General features: G+C 37.6%; 1 protein-coding gene across 1 annotated transcript in view; it reads left to right on the top strand.

Annotated features, from left to right (window-relative positions):
- Window positions 1–13415, top strand: part of LMLN (leishmanolysin like peptidase) — a 53186-nt gene extending 39771 nt beyond the window's left edge. The window contains exons 16-17 of the mRNA XM_040250126.1: window positions 3156–3366; window positions 9821–13415. Coding sequence (XP_040106060.1) covers window positions 3156–3366; window positions 9821–9921 — 312 coding nt within the window. The 3' untranslated portion in view covers window positions 9922–13415. The remainder of the gene's footprint in view (window positions 1–3155; window positions 3367–9820) is intronic.
- Window positions 13416–15465: the final 2050 nt, after the last annotated feature.

A 15465-nucleotide genomic window follows, 5' to 3' on the forward strand; every position in this document is an offset into this window, starting at 1 on the left:
TGGTCATGCTAACTTGCTGGTATCTATCTACCAGGCATCTCCACTATCGAGCTAACTGTTTTTCCCTTTTAGTTAATTCCCTTTTTAATTAATAAACATTTGGGTTGGGGGAAAAGTACTGTATCAGTAACATATTTCTTATACATTCATTTTATTAATTTATACATTTAAGTCTGTATTGACTCATGGATTGCATTTTATTCGGTAGCTTTTACCATTAGTATCATTGTTTGGCTATTCAGGTTACCCCAGATTTAGCCAAATGAAGCCCTTTGGATTGGTTCCTGTGTCCTTTTGGCTTGTCCTATCGTTTTTAAATATTTCCTTGCTTTCTAGCATAAGATATTTTAGGTTCATCTTCACTTTCTTTGCCCCAGCTCTGGAATCAGTCATTTCTCCAAGGAGCTCTCATTTCTTTTAGTAAGGTGAGGTATTTAGAAACTAAAGTCTGGGTGGTAGCTGTATTGTAATTTGCTATTGGGATATAGCTGCTCCTCAGGCCTTCTTGGTGAACAGAGCTAGGGACTATATGTGTATATGTAATTTTCAGTTCAGTTCAGTCACTCAGTCGTGTCTGACTCTTTGTGACCCCATGAATTGCAGCACACCAGGCCTCCCTGTCCATCACTGACTCCCGGAGTTCACTCAGACTCATGTCCATCGAGTCAGTGATGCCATCCAGCCATCTCATCCTCTGTTGTCCCCTTTTCCTCCTGCCCCCAATCCCTCCCAGCATCAGAGTCTTTTCCAATGAGTCAGCTCTTCACATGAGGTGGAAAAGTACTGGAGTTTCAGCTTTAGCTTCATTCCTTCCAAAGAACACCCAGGACTGATCTCCTTTAGGATGGACTGGTTGGATCTCCTTGCAGTCCAAGGGACTCTCAAGAGTCTTCTCCAACACCATAGTTCAAAAGCATCAATTTTTCGGCACTCAGCTTTCTTCACAGTCCAACTCTCACATCCATACGTGACCATCGGAAAAACCAAAGCCTTGACTAGACGGACCTTTGTTGGCAAAGTAACGTCTCTGCTTTTCAATATGCTGTCTAGATTGGTCATAACTTTCCTTCCAAGGAGTAAGCGTCTTTTAATTTCATGCCTGCAGTCACCATCTGCATATGTGTGTATATAACTATGAGTTTGCACCCGTATTTTTGATTCCAGTTTAACACCAAATAATCATTTTCGTTTTCTCCCTTCTCATATTTGTGACTCTTCTTTCCAGCAGTGAGGAGTCTGGTTTCTCACTGTCCTTCATATGCTTGTCATTTGATCTGCCCATGTTCTTGCCGTCTTCTTCCACTGGCACTCGGTCACCCTCCTCACCCACTTGAACCAGGTCACAGCATCTCTCCCTCAATGGGAGCCAAACCCCATGCACATCTTTAGAATATAAATACTCTTTCTTCTGTGAAACTTTGCAATCTTTGTTGTTCTTTTTTTTATATTGTTTATTGATTCTTAATAAGAAGAGTCTGACACTGTTAATTTGGGGGGGAAATTTTTATATCCTACCCTTCTTTCCTCAGTTAAAGCTGCTAGACATCAGGCACTGTGTCATGGCCTTCTACGGTATCCTTTTCAGCACCAAGCTTAATGCCTAGTCAATTCTCACTTAAAAGAATGGTTACATTGCATTGTAGCTGTGGTGATGCTTTCTAGGTGTGGGTCATTGAATGACAGACTTAGAAGAGTTTACACTTTATTGTTTATTTTCTTGATAGCTTATTATAACTTAAATTTCCAAATGAATATTATATTTAAATTTAATTGATGACAGTTATGTTAAAATGACTCCATCATTGAAATATACTTTTGAAGCTCCTTTCTAAATTTCTTTTAGAAATAGATTAAAAGCCATGTAAGAAGTCACTTTCAGTATTTTGCATCATACCTATATTGTCCTAGTCTTAATCAGTTTATTCAGTTGTTTACTGTTTACCAATAGTTTAGTAAACTGTTTACCAATTTACCAGACTTGGACTGGGCAAGTTTTGGATATTTCCAGAAGTTATATCTACTTACAAAGTAAAAATTTGCCACCATCAAACATATTCAGAATATGCACTTGCTTTGGAGATAGTTCCAGGAGAGAAATTTCAGAAATATTTAAGATGAAGTAGCATACTTAGCAGCAGCAGCAGCATAATATGGCAACCCCCTCCAGTTCTCTTGCCTGGTAAATCCCATGGACGGAGGAGCCTGGTAGGCTGCAGTCCATGGTGTTGCTGGGAATTGGACACTACTAAGCGACTTCACTTTCACTTTTCACTTTCATGCATTGGAGAAGGAAATGGCAACCCACTCCAGTGTTCTTGCCTGGAGAATCCCAAGGACTGGGGGAGCCTGGTGGGCTGCCATCTCTGGGGTCGCACCGGGTTGGACATGACTGATGCGACTTAGCAGCAGCAGCAGCAGCATAATATGAAGTCATTTTAGAAAACAATTTTGAAGAAAATAGTCATTTAAAAAATTTTTTTAGGTTAGTTTTAATATGTTTGCCTTTTAAAATTAATTGCATTAGTTCCCCCTTGTATTTGAGATATGAATCCTGCCTTTAAAGATGTTACCAGTTGTATTAAATAACTGTGACCATTTTCTTCTCTGAGCAGAGGATCTGGGGTAGGGATAAAAATAACAAACTTTTACTCTGTTATTTCTATACTGTATGCTTTTTTTTTATAGTGAGCATATATTAATTATAAAAACTAATAAAAATTTGATTTACAAAATTTAGTAACTCGTAGAAAGAGTAACATGATTCATGGCTCTTTGATAGAGATTTAAACTGAATTATAGAAGGATACTAGAATCTACAGAAATGTTATTATTGATGACTTGGCTTCCAGGGTCTCTGAATCTGCATTATATGTAAAGCTGTATGTTACCTGTGTTTTTTAGGAAAAGTGTCCATAGCTTTCATTAGATTTTTTAAAAGGTACTAGACTCAAAGTTGAAGAACTGCTACCACAGAGTGAAATCCTTTTAGAACATGAATAACTTAACCCTCTTTATATGAAATTAAAATATGCCCACATCCCAAACTGTCTTTTATAGCCAACATTTTTAGTAAATTTTACTGCATTTTCCTACAGTTAAAGAAGGCTCACATACTAGAATCTTGCTGATCTGATTTTTTTTTCAACCTTTTGAAGGTTTCTTGTTCTCCAGAAGGTCTGAAGGTTTGGGTTCAGGATACTTCATATTTGTGTAGTCGGGCCGGGCAGGTCCTCCCCGTGAGTATTCAGATGAATGGGTGGATTCACGATGGAAACCTGCTCTGCCCATCATGTTGGGACTTCTGTGAGCTCTGTCCTCCAGAAACAGATCCTCCAGCTGTTAACCTGACTCGAGCACTACCCCTGGGTAAGTAGTCTCTGTGGTTGGAATAAAGAGAGGGACTTTTCTTGGAAGATGTTGAAAATTCCCCAGAAGGAAGCTCTAAAACAGGTTGTGCATCTTCTCTTCTAATTGCAGTTTTATGGGAAGATCTCCTTCCCTTCATTGTTAGAAATCGAAGGTAGGTAGACTTGACACCTTACTTCAGTAAGAGTGAGAGTGAGGAAACTTTGTATGCAGAGAACCTCTGACTGGCACAAAAAAATCCCTGACAGTTATAAAAAGTTAATGTTTCAGCCATTCATTTTGAAATTAAGAGTAAAAATTCTGTTCATTGAATACAAAAAAGCAGTTAAATATATTTTAGTTGTATTATAATTAGGTGAGATGAAAGAATGGGAGACACTGGAAAATGTTCTAAGATGGGATTGACATGTCCACAAAGAAGAGATAGGTGCAAAGAGATGCAGATATACACAGTGAGATAGAAAGACAGGCTGGCAAAGACAGTGGTTTTCACTGAAGGATATTTTACTCATTCTGTGAGACTCCGGAGAGTAGAGTTGAGACCAATAAAATGAAGTTGTAGGGAGACAGATTCAGTAAAATCGTTTAGAACCAGGAGAGGAATAGAAGGGACTGTCTTGAGAAGAGTGCCTTCCCTATTAATGAAGATGTGCAAACTGAGGCTGATGACCCATTTCTAAGGGCTATAAAAGCAGAATTCATGAACTCTCAATGAAAGCTTTGACCTATGGTCTGTGATATTTTATTAAATGATTTATGAAATTTTATGACTGTGGTGTTAGGGAAGACTCTTGAGAGTCCCTTGGTCTGCAAGGAAATCCAACCAGTCCATCCTAAAGGAGATCAGTCCCGGGTATTCATTGGAAGGACTGATGTTGAGGCTGAAACTCCAATACTTTGGCCACCTTATGCAAAGAGCTGACTCATTGGAAAAGACCCTGATTCTGGGAAAGATTGAGGGCAGGAGAAGGGGACGACAGAGGATGAGATGGCTGGATGGCATCATCAACTCGATGGACATGGGTATGGGTGGATTCCGGGAGTTGGTGATCAGGGAGACCTGGTGTGCTGCAGTTCATGGGGTCTCAAAGAGTCGAACACGACTGAGCGACTGAACTGAACTGATGACAGTTTGACATTTTGAAATAGGCCATGTTTCATTTTCTCAGCTGGAGGTATTTTTTAAATGGAATTATATAGTCCTTTGTTTTGTAGTTTGGTTTTAAACAGAGGGCTACATTCACTTTACAGCTCAGAGTTTCTTTATCTCTAAAATTTAATTTTTTTTCTTTCCCACATTCTGAGAGCTTTATCAAGACATGGGCTACAAGTAGAGAGTGAATTTGGGGATATGAATATTGTGTTGGGGTGCTCAAGACCACCCCTAGATTTCATGATTCTCTAGGACTCTAGTTGTACTTATGGTGCTATGTTGTATTTTCTATGGTACTATGTTGTGATTTCTTCCTGTTAACTAGTTCTATAAGGAAGCATGCTCAAAAAAGGATTGTTACCTCTAAATCGCTACCACAATTTTGAAAAATATATAAAATATTATAAGAATAGATGCCTTTTAGGTGTAGTTTCCATTAGTGAATATGAAAAGATTTAGTTACAAGTTCTTTTTTTTAATTTATTTTTTAGTTGAAGGATAATTGCTTTACAAAATTTTGTTGTTTTCTGTCAAACCTCAATTTAATTCTAAATTCTTCCTGATCTCTTCAGATTGTAGAGGTTATTTTGTTTCCATTTATTAAATGCTGGACCCTTTGCTGAATGCTCTATGTCTATATCCATGTATTTAATCATCACAAAACCTAATGAGGTAGGAATTATCATTTTACATGTGAGAAAACTAAGGTATAAAGAGATTAAGTGATACATTCACTGTTACAACTAATAAGATGCAGATCAAAACCCAGATCGGATCATCTCATTCATTTTGAAACACCCTCTTTGTATCTTTCCTTTATAAAGAGTACTGTCACAGAAGGTACAGTGTTTTTGAAGGATGACAAATGTTCCAGAGCCACCATTAATGTTTTAATGATTTTAATGTTTTAGCTTGTTAAATTTTAGTACCAACAGCAGATAAACAATAGCTAGTTCATTTCTCTTCCTATTTCCTTTGGATCAAATTGAGAATGAGGAAATAAAAGGATATGTCTGTGTTATTAGAAACTCCAGGGTCTATTCCTTATTCCAACTAAGACCACTCATATGTAATGCTTTAGGCCAGAACTAATCCAGTACATCTTTCTGGGGTGATGGAGTTGTTCTATAATCTGTACTGCCCCATACAACAGTCATTAGTCACATGTGACTATTAAACATGTGAAATGTGGCTAGTGTGACTGAGGAACTAAATATTTTTATTTTGGTTAATTTAGATAGCACATATAGCTGATGGCTATGTGTATATACACATCTAACTGATTCACTTTGCTGTGCAGTGGAAAGTGACACATTATTGTAAAGCAACTATACTCCAATAAAAATTAGTTAAAAAAAATTTTTTTAAGTCACTAGCAGAATGAGAAACACCTGTGTAAGCCAAGCAACGAAAGACAGTTGATCAGGAAGGAAGGAGAGGTTTTATAGTAGATAGAAGACAAAAAAAAAAATCCTAATTGCTACCATCAAAGTGAAGAATGCTATGAAAACCAACAGACACAATGAAATGATCAACAAATCCAAAATCCAGTTTTTTAAAGCACCAGTAATATAGTAAAAATTCTAAAAATTTGATCAAGAGAAGCATAGGCATGGTAAAAATTTTAAATAAACACATACACATAAATATACACATGCTTTGGAAATGAAAACGAGTAGGTCCATCTCATGAAAGCTAGAAAATGAATAAAAAAGCCTAAGGGTGCTAATATTTCCATCTTAACATAAAGCCAAGTGATAATGTAGAAAGTATATGGAACATGAATAGAGGTTTGCTTATACAGGACCTCAGACAAACTATATAAATAAGTAAGGAGAGGGAAGAAAAGAAGGTGAAACATAGGTTAAATTATCATCTTGAATAGCAGGAGCGTTTTATCTAAATGAGGAAATAGCAGTTTAAGCTTACACTTTAAAAAAAATTAACTTATTTATTTAATTGGAGGCTAATTACTTTACAATATTGTAGTGGTTTTTGCCATACATTGACATGAATCAGCCATGGGTGTACATGTGTTCTGTATCCTGAACCCCCCTCCCTCCTCCCTCCCCATCCCATCCTACAGTAACCATCAAAGATTAAAACAGGGTTGGGGTTGATGGGAAGAATATGATGATGTAAGACCAAGTTTTTATTATATGTCTTATACTGTTTTTCTCACCCTAACATTTGAATATTTAAAAAACTAAAATAAAAATGCTGTTTAATCAGTAGGATTTAAAACAATAAAGTCAAACTTGTTATATTTAACATGGTTTGACAAAGTGCCTTCTAATCTTTATCTGACTGATTTTGCCATTAAAGAGGTAAAATAATCACATTCATAGACTGTGTAGCCATAGCTCAAAGTTATGTCTTTATTGTATATTGTGTAGTCTAATGAATATTTGCTGGTATTTAGAGGCTACTTTTTATTGTATTTCACCTAACATATGTCATTAAAAAAGAAATGCCTATTTGCAGAGCAGGAATAGAGATGCAGATGTAGAGAATAGACTTGTGCACGGGGAGGGGAAGTGGGACAAATTGAGAGAGTAGCATTGACATATATACCGCACCATGTGTAAAATAGATATACTTCCATATATACTGCTTGGAAGCTGCTGTATAGCACAGGGAGCTCAGATTGGTGCTCAGAGATGACCTACAAGGGTGGGATGGGGAGGGGAGGGAGGCTTGAGAGGGAGGGAATGTACGTATACATATAGCCGATTCACATTGTTGTATAGCAGAGACTAACACAATGTTGTAGAGCAGTTATATGCCAATTAAAAAAAAAATTAGCCAGCTTCCCTAGTGGCTCATTGGTAAATAATCTGCCTGCAAGTGCAGGGGACACAGGTCCAGGAAGATCCCACGTGCCATAGAGCAACTAAGCCTGTGTCCCGCAACTCCTGAGGCTGCACCCCAGAGCCTGTGCTTCACAACAAGAGAACACACTGCCATGAGAAGCCCACGCACCACAACTGTAATAGAGAGTAGCCCCTACTTACCACAGCTAGAGAAAAGCTCATGCAGCAACAGACTCAGCACAATATCTAAATAAATAAAATTATATATATATTAAAAAATCAGCAAATGATAGTCCATGCCCCCCCCAAAAAGTGTGTTTATTGCAGAAGGATAAAAGGACAGTAAAAGTTATTTTAAAATAAATTTAAATAGCACATATAGCTATCAGACATATTGGACAGTGCAGAGAAGGCAGTGGCACCCCACTCCAGCCCTCTTGCCTGGAAAATCCCATGGACGGGGGAGCCTGGTGGGCTGCGGTCCAGGGGGTCGCGAAGAGTCGGACACGACTGAGCGACTTCACTTTCACTTTTCACTGTCATGCATTGGAGAAGGAAATGGCAACCCACTCCAGTGTTCTTGCCTGGAGAATCCCATGGACGGAGGAGCCTGGTGGGCTGCAGTCCAGGGGGTCGCAAAGAGTCGGACACGACTGAGCGACTTCACTTTCACTTTTCACTTTCATGCATTGGAGAAGGAAATTGCAATCCACTCCAGTGTTCTTGCCTGGAAAATCCCATGGACAGAGGAGCCTGGTGGGCTGCAGTCCATGGGGTTGCGAAGAGTCGGACACGACTGAACAACTTCACTTTCACTTTTCACTTTCATGCATTGGAGAAGGAAATGGCAACCCACTCCAGTGTTCTTGCCTGGAGAATCCCAGGGACGGGGGAGCCTAGTGGGCTGCCGTCTGTGGGGTCGCACAGAGTCAGACATGACTGAAGCGACTTAGCAGCAGCAGCAGCTCTAGGTCAGAAGCTCAAACTTGCATAAGATGCAAACTTGAGCATGCATCAAAGTCATGTTAAAACACAGATTTCTAGGACTTACCCCTGAGCTTCTGATTCAGAAGATCTGGGTTGGAGTCTGAGAATTTGCATTTTTAACAAGTTCCCATGTGAGACTGTTGTTGATCCAAATGCTGCACTTTGAGAAGGACTGATTTTTAATTGTCATCTGGTTCCATTGGGAAAGAATATAAGTTCCCCATGGTTTACCTGAATTATATACAATGAAATAATTTTTTAAAATGATTATTTCACACTGTATAGTTCTCAGAAAAATAGCTGTAGTACCTTAACATTATCATTTTATTAATTCTATGACCAGTCCTTTTTTTTCTTTTTAAGAACGTCAGACTAGAAGCTTGGTTGGTTCTTTATTGGTCAAAATGGTGGAAATGACAGCTCATCCTAAAATAAAGTCAGGTTGGCCTGGTCTCTTGACTGCTAAAAATTGTTCTCCATTCTGAGAATTGTTAGGGAAAAATAGTTTTAGTTATTAGAACAACTTATATAAATTAAAATATACTCCTACTGCCAAAAACCTATAGAATCTTCTGCTGTTTCCAAATTAAGCCTGGGGTGATATGGATAGATGGGTAGATATTTAGAGATTGGGAAACATATGTCCTGTTTTACCTGGGATGGTCCAGGTATGATTATTATTATTTATGACTGTATTAAAATAATCAAAGAGAACAATTTAGTTGATCAAAGCAAATTTTATTTCACATAGGTAGTCTCTAAGGAATTCAGAGAACTGTAAAATAAAGGAAAACGTCTATAAGCAGGAAATAAGGAAGAAGTACTCAGCTTAGGTTCATGGGCTGACATTAGTATCTGACCTTATTTAGAAAGATCGAGGAAACAAGTATAGAAGCCAGAGTTGACTTGGTGGTTGGAGATTGGCTGACTGGATATGCTGTGGTTCTGGTCAAGTGGAGCATTTACACAAACATGAAAGTTATCTAAGTTTTAGTTTGATGAGTTATCTAAGTTTAGTTTCCATCTTGAGACTAGAAATTTATTTCAACACTTATTCCAAAATGTCCTGATATGGAATGATAAATTTTGTGGTCACCCTACTTAGAAGGGACAAGGGAGAATAGAGGAGAGTCCTGCATCCCATGTTGGAATAGCCAAAAATTTAGATTACTTTCCTGTGTAGCATCTTTAGCTTTACTAGGATACCACTACCCTGAGACACCTTTGTTGTTTCTTGGGTGCTGTTTTTGAACCTTGATAGGGTAGGCATATCTTTTCTCCTGTGTAAATATTTTGTTCTTTTTCTATAAACATAAAAGACTGCATATCTCGATTATAGGAAGTCACTCTTGATTCTGCTCTCAGAGGTGGTCCTTCTTCACCTTTTAATAATTAACTCTACTCATTTGTCAGTATTTTGTCAATATTGACAAAAAACTATATGTCAATATTTTTTTCCAAAAATGTCTATGGAAAATCAATTTTTTGTTTTCAACCCTAGATCTCTGTTCCCGTTCCTCTAGCCTGGTGGTCACCCTCTGGCTTCTGCTAGGCAATCTGTTTCCTCTGCTGGCTGGATTTCTTCTGTGCGTATGGCATTAGGAATGGAAAAGTGAATTCTAAAGACATTCCTTTGGGTCATGTTCCTCTGAGCAAAGCACAAAATCTGGGTGAGTGCCAGCCTGTGTGGATGGTGGAAGTGGCATTCCTGACTTTGGCTTGGAAGTGTTGACCACAATGAGATCCTGAAGCAGAGCTTCACAGCAGTCACTCCTCATCAGCAACCCAACAGCCTCAAAGTTTGGAGGAGAAGGATTTCCAAGTCTCTTTACATTTCAGGATACATAACCTTCTTGAAGTTTTCCTTTGAAAGTGGAATAAAAGGTGAAGATTTCAGTGATTACATACCTCAGCATTTCCATTAACCTAAAACAATGGAAAAGTTCATCTCTGCTGCAATAATTTAAAGAACAGCTAATCGTTGCAAGATTATAAGTTGTGGACCCTGTCCTCAAAAGTATAAATTGTCCTTTGACTTACAGAAAATAATTTGATTTCTACATCAACTATTATACCTATTTTAAATTTAATGACTGTACATCGTATACCTAAATCATTGTTCTAATGAGTTTGGTTTTTAAAAATTTTTGTTTTGCTAAATCTTATGATTTAACCTTTTTCAAACCAGCTGTGTGGCAGTTTCCTGCTGAACCACTGTGTGTTGGTAGCCCTCTTCTAGCTGTATCCATAACTCACTGATCTTCAGGGAGTAGCTTCCAGTTGTATTCTCCATTAGTTTAATAATGACTTGAAAAACTGGGAAGCAGAGGGAGAAAATATTCTGCCCTGTGAATCACTGAAGACATGCAAATTGAATTGTATGTTTTTCAGATAATAGTTATGACAACTGTTATCCAGCAAGAATAGAACTTTCCTTTTGACAAATGAAGATAAAAAGAAATTCTGGTATAGACAGGGATGCAGTTATTTTTAGGTCGGCATAGAAACTGTTACAGAAGAATTTCTACTATTTGAAAATTATTTTATGTATAAGAAGAAAAAGATATAAGTCAAAACAAGATGGTCTGAATTGCTTACTAATAGTAAAGAGTAGGTTTGGTATAGAGCCTATCCAATAGGGTCCACTTTACCACACAGCGTATGACTTAGTCCATGGAAATCAGAAGATTGCCTTTGTAATGTCCTTTACCTCTTATATTTGACACTGTTTATGTTACCCATTGATTCTGGTTCCCAGAAGCAATTCTACTGTGATACCAGAGCTGCCCAACCCTACTTAGTAATCCCAATGTGAAATTTTTTAATAATGAGTGATGTCCAGATTTTCTAAAAAAAAAAAAAAAAGAGAAACTTCATTAGCTCTAAAGCTATGAAGTCCTGTGGCATTATAAACGTAGCCCTTGAACAAACATTAATTCATTAATTGGTTGGCCCTTTAATTCAGCACACAGTTATCAAGCATTCAGTTTAAGAAATTGTGCTAAATGAACAAACAGCATAATTACTAAGAAATAATTCCAACCTACTATTTGGCACTAGAGTCAAACAGCAACTCCAGCATAAAGGAAAGTCACCTCTTTTTTTTTAAATGCATACATTTAAAATACTTACCTGCCTACAATTTTAAATTGGAGGTTTTTGTCTTTGTGAAATGCTGGGAGTCTCTAGCATAGCCAACCTCAACTGAAGAAAAGCTAATAATAATGGTGTTTCTGCCTTTGTCTTGCATACTTTAAATCATGCAAATTAGAAAAATGTAGAGTATATTTTTAAAGAAAGTTATAAATCTAAGCATATATGCCTAATGTGATTATGAATCTTTGCAAAGTTATATAAAGAATTTTACCAAAAATAATACAGATTAATAATATATTGAGACTCACAGTGATAGGTTCAGTTATATTTTGACTGTTGTGCAGTAATCCCATTTAGGTAGTGTTGTTTCTGAGCATGGTGCTTTTTATACTTGAAATATATTTTTGCTTTATTTTTTATTGATATAATTATATTTGCACTAATGAATTTCTGAAGATGTTATAGATGACATTTTTTCTATCTATATTTGTTAAGCTTGGTATCTGGTAGCCCAGTGTTTCCTCTGCACAAATGTAGAACCTGATAAAGTATAATGTTAAGAAATCTTGAATTTTTGAGGGTAACTAACTGTGCTGGTGTCTTCCTTCCTCCTCAGCAAGTTTTGAAAATGGTTGCTTGTCAGTAATTCTGCATAGTATACTCAGTGAAGATTTAGAAGGCCACTGAACCTACAAGAAATTTTAAGAGGCATAGTTTAGTCACTTAGTAGATGATAAAATTCTAAAACAATATTCTAAAAACAAAAAATTTTTAAGTCTGAAATTTCAATGCAGAATTAGTGGACTGTAATTCAGCTTTGAACTGAAGAACTTGAAATGACCTAAATGTCAGTATCCTGTGACAGGTGATTCCCTGTATGTTCGCAAAATCAGTTCACAGAGAGACTGCAGCCATGGTGGGAGGGAGGTGGGGCAGGGAAGGGGAATGGCAGTAGCTAATTTGATGATAGCAGACTGAAGTCCCTTTCTGATTCAGAAAGAGCCAAGTGCTTATAAAAACTGACTACCTCAGTTTTCATTTCAGACTTAAGTTCATTTTGATAGTATTAAGGTCCCAATGTCAAAATTAACAAGCGAATTTATCTCTCAGGTTTTCAAGAACAGAATTTACAGGGAGGAAGCAAAAGCCACGTCATTAGACTTGAGCTGACCGCTTTAAAGAAACTGGCAAGCAGTTAGGTAGTCTTAATATAGATGTCTCTGTATTCTCCTGAAAAACATCTTTTCCTAAAACTGTTATAAATTATGCTTAAAGTTAGTTTCAGCCTAATATGTTGGCTAAGAATTTATCAATATTTGAAAGTGAAACATAAATTAATGAAGTTTAGATAGTTTTAGGAAGATACATAAATAAGTATTCCAGAGTATTCCATAAAATTTTATCAATATTCTCTTCAATATTAGAAGACTCACTGATTGAGACCATCTGTAAAATGACCATATGCTTTCTCAGAATCTTTCCAGCTCTAATATTCTGTGACTGATACTCATGCAGAATTGCTCGGTCACTGCTGGCTCTGGCCTGCTTCCTGGAGTATGCCAGCTTACATACACATCATGTTCGTTGCAGTGTCCTTTGCTCAGTGCCTTAGCACTGTCCTTGTCCTTGGACGCTGAATGGAGAGAGAAGAGGGCATCTGAGTAGTCTTGGCAGGATGAGGTGGACTTCAGTCACAGCCCCACAGACCTGTTTCATAGTTGGCACCTGTCATCCGTGCCATGTCCTTGCAGCCCAGGAGGACTAATATACTTTAATAAAGTCTGTGTTACTTGTTCTGAAGAAAGAACTTACCTGAAAGGATGACCTTTTTTTGATACATTTAGTCAGGGTTGGGGAGGGAGTGGTGAATTAGTTTCTTTTTGTTTACATTTTTAATAAAGTAGATTTAAGAACTAATCTTTATTTATGGTATTTAACTTTAAGTGTAATATATTACCTAGAAAAAACAAAGCTTTAATAAAAATGGAAACTAGTCTGCATCTTGTCTTTACTTAACACCATCAATTTTTTTAAACCAGGTTAGAAGTACAAACCTCAGATGGTGAAAGAATCTGCAGTCAATGCAAGAGACCTGGGTTCAATCCATGGTTCAGGAAGATCCCTGGAGAAGGGAATGGCTACTCACTCCAGTATTCTTGCCTAGAGAATCCCATGAACAGAGAAGCCTGGTGGGTTACTGTCCGTGGGATTGCAAAGAGTCGGACATGACTGAGCGACTAACACTTTGAGGAGTACAAACACATCCATACACTTTATATGGGGGACAATGAGGTGATTATTGTGAAACATAATTCAATTTTTACTTTCAACTAGAGTAATATTGTCCTACTTAAAGACTGGAGACAGGTGTTATGTAAAGCTATAGGGAATAACCCTCCTCAAATAGTTAAGCAGAAAGAGAGTAGACTAAAACACAAAACAGTTCAGGGCAGCTGTCTGTGTTTGAGGATGATTCCTGTCCCATTAGTTTCGTGCTATGAGCCAGGAGTCTTCATTGCAGGACCACTCTGTGCGGTCAAGTACCACACTCTATTTGGGGCAGCAGGTGGATTGTGGCTGTCATTGTGGAATGTGATTCTTCCTCATAACCTGACTGTAGTTTGAGAGAGTGTACCTGGGACATGCCTTCATGTGTACGCAGAATCATCCTGCCCTGGGGGCTGGAACTAAGCACCATGAAATGGACTGAATATTGCCTGTTTAACCTACTTGCTGAGTCTAGATCTTTGCAGGAAATTTTAATGATAATATTTAGATTTTTTTAATGTTTTAAGTATTTTATATAAGCACTGAAACTGTGTACAATAAATTCACGGAGTTTAGTAAATACAATATTATTTGCACAGTTACTGAAGATAAAGCCATCTACACCTCATATATTACCTGTTTACACTCCCTTTTTGTATATTCATAGAATATAGCTTATTTAGTAGGTGTCATTGCTTCCCTGGTGGCTCAGCTGGTAAAGAATCTGCCTGCAGTGCAGGAGACCTGGGTTCGATCCCTGGGTTGGGAAGATTCCCTGTAAAACGGAACGGCAAGCAATCCAGTATTCTGGCCTGGAGAATTCCATGGATTGTATAGTCCTTGGAGTTGGACACAACTGAGCAAATTTCACTTTGAGTAGGTATCATTACATAAGTCTTTTGTCCACATATCTCTGGTAGATATGGTGAAATGGAGAGGTGTATTTAAATCATCTTGTTAGTGGTCCATCCAAAGTTCATTCTTTAATGTTTAAAATAAACTGGACAAAAATAAATAAATAAACTGGACATATTTGGAGATAGAAGTTCAAATACACCATCTACCATTCTGGTAGATGACCAGTATCATTCTCATTTTGTATGTATAGAAATATTTTGTTCTGCCTATAGACCTTGGTATATCTCAGATTTAATGCCATTTTAACATCCAGTGCCACTAACAGCCAGTTTTCTCAATTTCAATAGAAACATTAGAGACTCAATGTTCTAACGTCGTCGTCTTGTTTGAAAATCACAGTCAAGAAGGCTGTGGGTTGATAGGAAGAAATTTCACATGTGCCTACACACGGGGTGTTCATTAGTGTGTATATAGTGACAGCTCTGATGTATTTGGCTGAGAACATGAAAATTTACTGTAAGTGGGGTAGCTGCAAAGAATAGAGCAAATGCCTCACGCCTCAGCAGTTTGCCAGAGCCTTGAATCTTTAATAGAAGTCAGATGAAACAGGTTATGCCACTTCTCTAAAATGATATTGGTTAGTTGTGAAGCTTAATGCTTGTTAACTAAGTAAATGTGTAAAATCTGCATTTCTTACAATAGGTTTGAAAAAGGAGTAAAGAGAGAGCCAGTAAGTCTATAGGTGTTAAATGATCCTTAGGAATAAGCATCATGGAAAGAAAAAGGAAGATGCGAAATATCTAAGGCAAATCAGTCCTCATTCTGATTGAGGTGAGTCAGTGGCTTCGCCACTCTGGGATTTTCCCCCAGAGCCCCGACCCAGCAGTGTGCCCCACGCCTGGTCTCCACAGATGGGTTTTTTTT

This window comes from Oryx dammah, unplaced genomic scaffold (assembly GCF_014754425.2).
Source record: "Oryx dammah isolate SB20612 unplaced genomic scaffold, SCBI_Odam_1.1 HiC_scaffold_2, whole genome shotgun sequence".
In the NCBI taxonomy this organism is placed as follows: Eukaryota; Metazoa; Chordata; class Mammalia; order Artiodactyla; family Bovidae; genus Oryx; species Oryx dammah.